Source organism: Etheostoma spectabile, chromosome 14 (assembly GCF_008692095.1).
Source record: "Etheostoma spectabile isolate EspeVRDwgs_2016 chromosome 14, UIUC_Espe_1.0, whole genome shotgun sequence".
In the NCBI taxonomy this organism is placed as follows: domain Eukaryota; kingdom Metazoa; phylum Chordata; class Actinopteri; order Perciformes; family Percidae; genus Etheostoma; species Etheostoma spectabile.
In genome coordinates, this window is record NC_045746.1 from 2,146,083 (window position 1) to 2,156,414 (window position 10,332).

Below are 10,332 nucleotides of genomic sequence, written 5' to 3' on the forward strand. Positions count from 1 at the left end.
ACAAAGATAGAAATCATATCACATCCATACAGGGAGATTAGTGTGCAGTTGTTACTAAAGTTGTTAAAGTTGTTACTGGGAAGCAAATGTCGTGTTTTGTCTGGCTAACAGTCCAACATTGAAACATATCTAATTCACAATGAAATAAAGAATATCAAAATATATGATTTTAATATTTGATTTCAGCACAGAGAAAGAATTGTCATCATTTTGACAATATCTGTTCCACTTTGTAAAAAAGGTATACTTAAAAATGTTTTTTTTTTTTTTTATAAATATAACTGATGGCTTTATTAATAGCCATCTAAAAGTCATTAGTGCTTTTTATATCAGTAATAAACAATTGATGAGAACAACCTCCCCAAACCCTTTTTTTACAGGGAAAAACAATGGAATAGACCTCAGAACGGATGCAGAGCCGGCCTGTTGCAGAATTGTACCCTACATAGACATGGATTCCAAAACGGCACGTTATCTGCCACAAAGCTGCAATTTACCATTCCTCCATGAGATGGCAGCAGTGATCATAATTTGAAAATGAATTCCAGGTATGCCTTTGTGATTTAAGATGACAGTTGATAATACCAACCTTATTACAAGCAGCCAGACTCTTCATGGAACTATCATCAACACAATAGCTCACATTCATTCAGGGTTTTGTATTTTGAAATGTACTGCATGAGGTCACAGAGTCATTTACAACAGAGGAGGCTGTTTCCATTGCATCAGTGGAGCGTGCCATAGAGCTCCAGAAAGAAGCACAATACTCTATATCATCAAATCTCATATCTGCTTCTTCACTTCCTTGTGTGGCTTACTTCTGAAAACAGGACAGGGTGATACCTATGCAACGCCTTTTTCTAGTATGGGTCACATGGGAAGTCAAAACAACCCATAGTATCCCATTTACCCATTTCATCTGAAAATGGGTAAATGTGTTATCAATTGCTCAATAACACACATTGAAATATGCATGACTGTAGCATTACTGTTTTTGAAAAGAAATCAGCCTTAAAATGGCTTCAAACATCACAAACCTATCGAAATTTACCTTGAAATACCAGCAAATACTTTCTTTTGTAATTTCTATGTCATCAAATGAGGTCATGGAGGATTAAAGAAATATCTGATGATGCTCTGGTGTGCTTTCACCCAACAAGGAAGTTTGTGAAGGCTGCTATTTAAAGGTTTATGTGTTTGGGGAACTTCAGTGGTCCCTGATCACAATGAAGGATACAGTTGATACTTGTGGCCAAAGGACATGATGAGATCACACAGACACACAATGGAGAACACCTTACTTTTACTCCTCACAAAAAACACGTCTGTTAACATAACCCTTTACAGATAGAATTTGTAACTTTTCCGTATAAAAATGTCTGAAAACGACTACACCTGTTATATATTTTGAGTTATGTACTTACGTTATCCCAAATGTTTCCATCAATGTCCAAACACAGAAATCTGTAATTTTATTACAGATTTATTTTATAAGGACATGGTCCGTGTGATTTGGAATTGCCTGTCAATGGTGTCACATCCCCTTTGTGCATGCAGAAGTAGTCATTAATTAACTTTTTGTTTTGATGGAGAAACTCCTAGTGGCAGAAAGTTACATATTGTATGTTCAAGGAATAGTTTTGGAAAATATGAGCGTCAAATGAGAGGACTGATACTGCTCTTTCATTTTACTCTGAAGTGTTAGGCAATCGCAGCTTCCCAACAGCTGAGACACACCAGCTACCCACCCTGTTGATACCTAATCTTACTCTTGTGCTCACACACACACACAAACGCAGACATGCAGGCAGGTATGTACATTAACGCGCACGCACACAGTGCTTACGCAAGCCCCGGCCAGCCATGCCTAGAGTAGTCATAACACAGATGGTGGAGACATGCCGAGCTCTTATAGGTCAAACAGTGGTTCATAGGCAAAAGTGGATTAGATAGAAAGTAATATGTGCATTTGAGTTTACTAGTGCTGCTGTGCAGTGTTTGAGTTCCACCGGTTGCTGCTGAAGCGGAGGAATAAAAGAGCGAGTGCCAAATATGCACCCCCTTGTGTGTTCCAGGAAAAGACACTGACCCACTATTGACATTTGTGTGTTTGAAGAGGTAAATGTTACATTATGCAAAGGTCAGAGAAGAGTAAATGGTTAGATGCAGAGAGAGGAAAAGTTTTCCCCTTTTCTAATTAAGAAAATGTATTGTTTGGTCTCACCCTTATGAAGAGCTCTGTAGAGAAAACTCTGGCAGGAAAACCCTCCAGGCGTGCAGTTGTTTGTGTGGCAGCAGTAATGATAAAAATAAGCCATGTGAATATGAAAAAATGTGATCTTTATTTAACATCTCCACACATATTTCAAATATACATATTTACATATTTTGTACAATGGATATATCATGTGTAACCTGTCGGGACCAGTAATAGCCTCTAGGTTGTGTCACAAATACGTAATTCACAGTGCAATATGAAGTTTGTGCACCCGTGTCAGTTTACTCTACGTGTCACATGAATGTGTGACTCACTCCATGTAAAATCATAAATCTTTTAAATTACTTTTCTGTGAGGAACGATTCAGATTGTCTGTTCCCATCTGGTATCTCAAGCAGATGAGAGAAAACATAATTCAAGAACTGGAACAGAGGTTTTATTCGTCAAATGCATGACCCAAATATTTAATGCACAGCGTTTCTTAGATATGGCCGATTTGGTACCATCGTCAAAAGGATTGTGCCAAAATAAAATAGCTAGCTGCAGATCTTCAGTAGCCTGTAAGCATAAACTACAATAGTGCTGCATCCGCCTGTCACATTCTAAGCTGAAACCCATTTTCGAATGTGGTACATCTTGTCACTAACTATGAAGACTAGTCTCCATGGATCCACAGCTTTTAACGGCAAAAAAAAAAAAGTCAAAGGAAAAAAGTAGCATTTTTAAAGAGGTGAAACCGTCAGGACAGACTCTTCCAGCCAAGGTCAGGACCTTTCTCTATAGACGCGCTCAAATGAGTTGTCATCAGACAAGCAACATCAAATATCGCCTGACTGGGACTGATTCAGAGCCATTCAGTTCATGAAACACAGTGATATGGGCACAGTACAGCTCAGCTTTGTCAAAGAAGCACAGCTTGACAAAATGTTCCAACAGAAATGAACATAAGTGGTTCCACTGAAAGTCTTCATTTTTCTGTAACAAGTTTTCTTTCTAACTTGATGGGTCCTTAACTGGATATTTGACACATTTCTTAAAAATGACAAACATTGTTGGATTGAGTGATAACTCGCATTGTGTCACTAGGAAGTACCATTTGATTTCTCTTTGTGTATTTTTTTATTTCCCCCCCCCACTAAAATCCTACTGTAGCATGCCTTTAGACGTAAGATTTATCAAACCATCTGTTACTGCAAAGGCATGTGACCAAGTCTTTAAAACCAGAGTTCCTTTCAGCATACAATTTTAAACCAGAAGCATTAGTGTTACGTTTAGCTTTGGCTAATTGCACACACAGCATTTGAGAAGAGGCAAACAGATAGAGCATAGTCAAATTTGCAACATTTTATATGATGTTTTCAGGTTGGAGCATGTTTTTAAAAAGTTAAATGCTTTAGTTTTAACTGTTACAAATGAGAAATTATTGAGACTTCTTTCTTTCTCCGTTAGCCATTTAGGCACATAGCCACATAGGCCATTGCCACAACTTATTTGTGTGTGTGTGTGTGTGTGTGTGTGTGTGTGTGTGTGTGTGTGTGTGTGTGTTGTGTTTGTGTTGTGTGTGTGTGTGTGTGTGTGTGTGTGTGTGTGTGTGTGTGTGTGTGTGTGTGTGTGTGACAAACTGTTCACACTTTTCTGTGAGTTTTACGCCGTAACACCCTGCCTTTCTCAACCTTCTGTGCATGGTGTGAGATTTGTAAATGCTCTCCATTCGCTTAGACGAATGGAGAGCAAAGCGTGTAGCATGGGCAGTGAGACACCTTCGTAGCGTCCCCGCTGAGTGTGACAATCAGTCCCCTGCTAAGCATCTTTCTCACTCTATGACACTGCCTGTTGCGAGACGTTAAGCTCATGCTTGGCCTTCCTCGAGCCGGATCGGTGAGTCAGCCGGCAGAGCCTCCAGCCTGGTCCGAGAGAGGAACAACAAGTCCCCTCGCCTACCGTTCAGGATTCATCTAATGCTTTCTGAAGCCTTGTGAGTCCAGGCACAGAGCAACCATTGGTGACAACCGTTTGCCTTTGGTTACTTCTCTGTGATAGATTATTTTCTTAACATAATCTGTCAAATAATCTTGAGTCCTTTTGATTTCTTTTAGCACCACATACTTTCAAAAACCTACATATGAAAACACAATGGGTGATCATTGTGAACAATGCCCTTAACAAGAAACACATATACGACAACAAAATACAGTACAGCAAGTTTTTGTAGAAAGCCTGAGGGTGTATGTACACTTGACAGTACACAAATGGGTTTCTAAAAAGTGCCAATGTAAAAAAACAAACAACAATGGATCCCTCATAGCAATCTCTGTTTTGGTCCCTCAGCCAGACTCAGCTGAATCAGGTTTGTCAGCAGAACAGATCATCATCCTCGTCCACGTCAAATGATGGCACCATCTGTTCTGCCGAGCTCACTTCCTGTTCACCCAGCGCCGTTTCCTGCGACGACGACGGCGGCTGGTGGAACCACGGGTGAGCGAGCAGCTCGTTTGCCGTGAGTCTCTCCCAGGGTTCTTTCCTCAGCAGGCTCTGGAGCAGGCACTTGGCCCTGGGCGACAAGCCCTCTGGCAAACAGCACTGGCCTCTGCGGATTTTGGAAAACAGCGTGGCCGGGTCCGGGTCGTGGAAGGGGTAGCGGCCAACCAGCATAGTGTAGAGCATGACTCCCAGGCTCCACATATCGGCCATCTTGCCTGAGTAAGGCGCAGTGCCACTGAGGATCTCTGGGCTGACATAGGCGGGGCAGCCGTGGGTGTCTGACATGGAGTCGTTGCTGGGGTCTTCCAGGACACGACAGTCCTCGAGGCTTTCTAGTCTCACCTGTGTCCTGTAAAGACAAAGTCAAAAAAAGGTCAGAACTTTCTAAATGACCTTTTAAGAGCTTTGACAATACTGAGAAATCTTTTGTTTGCTGGATGTTTACTTCTAGCAGCTACTGTATTACGCAAAACATTCGAGAATCCCCTATCTTTACAAGAACAGCAAGTACTAGCAATGACTTCATCTGTTATCTCATACACATTGTGTTGAAACCTAAGAACTTAATGTTCATCCACCCATCAAAATCCAAAGCCATCTGCATTTCACAAGCAGAATATTGTTGAAGAATGTTATGTTGTTGGAAATGATCTCCTTAGAGTTCCCGTATACAACAATATTTAAAGCAAACGTAATTATCTCTAGTACACCACTGAGTGTATGTGTAAGGGTCTATGTCTAACAGTAGCTTTGTTTAACACTGTCAAACATTTATGGAATCTATTAAATGTAAATCACTGATTGCATCATGGAAAAACCACACACACACACACACACTATTGAAAACTTTTGAGAAGTAAATTTCCAATGACTTCTTGGCACACATGGTCACATTAATATACAACTCCAGCCCTTTCCCCTCCTCCTCACACACACACACACACACACACACTCTCACACACACACACAGCTATATTTAGCTGGGGGAGATATGTTTAGTAACAGAGCAACTAAGATTGTTTATTTGTATAATAAGACCGCTAAAACACTCACAAATTAATTGATGAATTAAAATGAGTAATACATTTGCTACATCAGCAGATGTGCTGGGTTTTTAATTCAAATTTAATTTGTGCTTCTCAATATTTGCTCCCAAGAGTAACCTTGGTGATGGAGAAAGTTTTATCAAATCAAACGGACACATGAAGTGTGCCGCTTTATCTTACATTCAGAGGGGCCGGCTCTGTGAGGAACTCCAGTGGTCAGACAGAGTGGCTGGATAGAGAAATAGTCAGCCAGACAGAGAATGAAAAGAGTGACAGCCAAAAGGACCAAGATAGAAGACAACTGATATTTAAACACCAAGATAGTGGAGGAGATATGTCAGGAAAGGAGAACGAGAGATGGAGACAGAAAAGGAAACAGAACAGAGAGAGTTAGAGGGGTGGAGAGAGTGAGTCATCTTTCTGTTGAGAGTCCATATTTTCTCTCTCTCTTGCCGCGGCTATCTGCACCTGGGCTCCACACTCGCTGCGCCAGCCATCCCATAATTACCCTCAAATGGCTGTTGCCACATCAGTGACGCACAGGAAGGCTGGCCCGGCAGCGAAGCTCTGCATGTTCACCTTGTGTGTGTGTGTGGTGGTGTGTGTGTGTGTGTGTGTGTGTGTGTGTGTGTGGTGTGTTGTGTGTGTGTGTGTGTGGTGTGTGTGTGTGTGTGTGTGTGTGTGTGTGTGTGTGTGTGTGTGTGTGTGTGTGTGTGTGTGTGTGTGTGTGTGTGTGTGTGTGTGTGTGTGTGTGTGTGTGTGTAAAATTGGGTGTGACTTTCTCGTCTCTAGCTCGAGTGCTGCATTGTTGGCTGGGACATTGATGTTGTTGGGGTTTGAAGATGCTGATTGTGGATTTGGAACAGCGTATGCCTGGATAAATGAGGTCATGCAGAATCACAAAATTTCAAGGAGACTTACTACTACTTGTTGATCAGTCTGTCTGTGATTGGATAGAGGCAGCAATCTTAGAGTGTACAAAAGCCAAATTCTACACTACCAGCAAAATCTGCAGCTTTGTTTTTGCATCACAGTAAGACCATTTGGAGTGGCACTGCAGTATGTCACCACCAGCCAAAGAAAAAAGAGAAGTTAAAAAGAATATGTCATCCCACAACTCCAGGGTCAAGCGGGTCTTGTGGGTCTACCAGCATCAATGTTGCACTATGGTCACCCATCGAACAAAATACTGAATTCCAGGCAAAAAAGGCATTTGAGCTTGTTCTGAATGTGTAATCAGCACTCATACAAACATGTATGGACACACTCACAAAGAAAAGAAAATCAGCAATGCAGCCCCCCTCCTCTTCCCCTCTGCACATATACACTGTGAGTCATCGCTCTGCAGCCGTATAGCTATCAGAGGGACACAACCAACTTCAACTTCTCTCGCTGGCTGTCTGCTTTCATTCATCCAGAGTGACCCTGCAGACCCAGAGGTCATGGCTGGAGAATGTTACTGTTGAAAAGTCTCCATGAAAAAGGGCTGAGGGGGTTGTGCGGCATGAGCGGGTGCTTACAGGAAAGCAAGTGACGCAAGGGCAAAAAGGCAACAAATAGTTTTGTAAGCAGGGTTTTTGTGTGTCTCCCTGAAGTGTGTGTGTGTGTGTGTGTGTGTGTGTGTGTGTGTGTGTGTGTGTGTGTGTGTGTGTGTGTGTGTGTGTGTGTGTGTGTGTGTGTGTGTGTGTGTGTTGTGTGTGTGTGTGTGTGTGTGTGGTGTGTGTGTGTGTGTGTGTGTGTGTGTGTGTGTGTGTGTGTGTGTGTGTGTGTGTGTGTGTGTGTGTGTGTGTGTGTGTGTGTGTGCGAGCGAGCGCATATACATGTATGTAAGCACGAAAGGCAGTTTAAAGCAAAGCGCGTTGAACTACTCCTTAATGCATGGATAAAAGTGTATTTGAATGAATCCTTGTTGGAAGTATCAGTTATTCTGCAGCATAGTGATGATGTAATTTATCAATAAATAATGAGGAATAAATACATTCGGAAATATAGACCGCAGAAGGGGACGATTGTCTCATTCACCAGCCTCGTCTAGCAGCTCGGCCAAACTACCACCCACTACATTCACACATTCATGCGTGCACGCACACACAGGCATGCAAAACAAACACACAAGCACAAGAGTGAGAAAGGGAGACAGACAGAGAGGGCGGAAATCTGGGAAGCTATGCAGTCTGCCTCCACAAGTACAGAACTCCTACTCTTATCTGTGCCCACATTGATATTTGCACACATGGCCTGTGTGTATCAGCTGCTGCCACGTTTGCTCTGTGCCTTCACTGGCACATCCCACTACCCTGCATGTTTTAAAGTCTGAGAGCATCCAAATAAAGTTAACTGATACTAATGGAGCTGGATGAAACTGGGAAGAAGGAACAGGATGCTGAACAGGTGGATGGTTTATAACAACATGAGAAAGTTTTCGGGTGTCATCTGACACTGCGTGACAATATCTGAAATCGGTTTCCCTGAATGTACTGTAAGAGATGCGATTGTCTCACCTTTTCTCATCAGCGAAGACAAACTTTCGCAGTTTAAGGTCCCCCAGCACGATGCCAGCCTGGTGGCAGTGTGTCACAGCCAGAGCCACCTGACGGAAGAGCCTGCAGGCATGCTCCTCATCCAGCCTGCGGCAGCTCTTCACTAAGGTGTGCATGTCCCCAAAGTCCTTGTCCAGGAACACGTAGGCTTTGTATTCGCCAAGGATGATGTCCCTTACGCCGGCCACATTTCTGTGGGCTGGTAGGATGCCGTAGGCTCTGATCTTTTCCTGGTACACCCCCATATCAAAGACCTGAGAGAAAGAAAGGGGAGGCAAAGAGATGCAGGATGGGAATTAAAAAGATAGTGAGGAAGGGAGAGTGTGAGGGGGAGGAGGCAATGGGTCAGTGTGTTCCTAATGATCATCTGAGGGAACAAGCATGCAAATTTGGCAGCAAGTTAAATGGAAGGCGTAGGATATGCTTTGATTCCAGCTGCTTTTGATTTTAGCATGACTAATGAATCATCAAAGCATATAGCGATTAACTTTTATTAATCAACAAAGCCAAACGCCTGCAGGTCTAGCACATAAAATAAACCCATCGATCAGGGACAGTGGAGGGCCCTATCCTCATCAAAGCAGATTCTTGTTATCATGAGTCTTTTCACTGCTTCACGTTTGCATTTTGTGTGTGTGTCACGGTGTGGCGTATTGCAATGACGTGTATGCAAATGAGCCGATTTGACACAATGGATAGGTGGATTTCCATAGGTAGTCTTTATTATCACAACACAGCATAGGCTTTATGGGGTCGACTCGTCTTTCGTGTATTTGCAAACCGATTTCAAATAATCATAGCCTATTCGGGATTTACAAATCATGGAGTAACACTCGTGTTGTTACGCAAAGTGTGACACAGTTCGCGTGAGAATGACATTTGGTGAAAACCGTCTGCTAAATACTGATGACATGTCAGACAGGCTATTGAGCAACGCGATGTCTTGAAACACCATTCATTCAAAGAAATTGCACAATGTCGGGATTGCGCATACCTTGCACAGCAGCTCATCGCCACTGTTGGTGTTCATCGCGCTGTGCACGCTCTCCCGGTCCGCCAGAGGTAGAAGCAGAAACGGTCCTATACTGGATGGCCCCTGGTGGGTCGCCGGGACAGAGCTTGAGACTGGGCTGACCGGTGACCCGGGAGATGAGGCGAGGAGTCCCTGTGTGTCCCCCGCCTCGGCGCTCAGCCTGGCGCATTTGGCTGGCGGCTGATCGTCTGAGTCCAGTCGCTTGTGCGCGACTCTCCCGGTGCGGATGCATTGTGCCGGACTGCTCCACTGCAAGTTCATCTTGATAGACCGATTCACCATGAAAGGAAAAAACGAGACCCCGAGTGGTTTTAGGATGTGTCCTTAAAATAATCTACAAACGGTGCGATGCATTTCTCCGTGTGAGATTCATTATAGTTGCGGTATAAATTAAACTTCAGCGGATTTCAGTGACCGTAATAATCCGAATCCACGACGTGTTTGGAGAGGGAATGCCCGTGGCTCTGAGGTCTGTGTACTTTTGTTGAGAAAATCCCGATCCCTCAGAGTCCAGACTGAGAGAGAAAAAGAGACCGCCTCACACTCACAGAGGCAGAGAGTGAGTGAGCTCCGGTGATGTTGAGCTCAGAGCTCAAACACTCCGCCCGACCAGTCCAGCCTCCTGGTGACACGACCATTGAGCAATCCTGTAACGGCACCGGCTCTGTTGTATTACCTTTCACAGAAGACTACATAATCATATGGTGCAAACATTCATCTAACCTTTTTTTTCTTGTATGTTGTGATGTACTAAATCTCGGAATTCCTGCTCTGAGATTTTGCTGATATTGGGGGAAAAAACAACCATGTGAGAAATTAAGAAATCATCTGCTACTTATCATGGCTTCCTTATCAAGCACGTACATTTTAGACAGTAATTAACAAACCCTAAAACTCTTTCTCTGACTTAGTTGTTCCTTATAATGTCCAGCTCTTATCACAATTTATTACCAGTTGCAACAATCTCTCCACAGACCTCCTGTATGGCACCTGAGCTGTTTGCTCTCCAAATGT

At 43.2% G+C, this 10,332-nt stretch overlaps 1 protein-coding gene across 1 annotated transcript; it reads right to left on the minus strand.

Annotated features, from left to right (window-relative positions):
- Window positions 1-2,323: 2,323 nt before the first annotated feature.
- On the minus strand, window positions 2,324-9,930 carry trib1 (tribbles pseudokinase 1). The gene is made up of 3 exons (XM_032535412.1): window positions 9,280-9,930; window positions 8,247-8,539; window positions 2,324-5,048 (listed from the first exon to the last, which is right to left on the minus strand). The coding sequence occupies exons 1-3, from the start codon at window positions 9,598-9,600 to the stop codon at window positions 4,571-4,573; spliced, it is 1,092 nt and encodes a 363-aa protein (XP_032391303.1). The 5' UTR covers window positions 9,601-9,930; the 3' UTR covers window positions 2,324-4,570.
- Between the last annotated feature and the right edge of the window lie 402 nt (window positions 9,931-10,332).

Excerpts from the sequence above, each read along its gene's own strand:
- trib1 (XM_032535412.1), bottom strand. The coding sequence starts at position 9,600 with ATGGTGAATCGGTCTATCAAGATGAACTTGCAGTGGAGCAGTCCGGCA. Across the intron at positions 8,540-9,279 it reads GCGATGAGCTGCTGTGCAAG|GTCTTTGATATGGGGGTGTA; the intron begins GTATGCGCAATC and ends TCTTTCTCTCAG. Across the intron at positions 5,049-8,246 it reads GTCTTCGCTGATGAGAAAAG|GACACAGGTGAGACTAGAAA; the intron begins GTGAGACAATCG and ends TTGTCTTTACAG.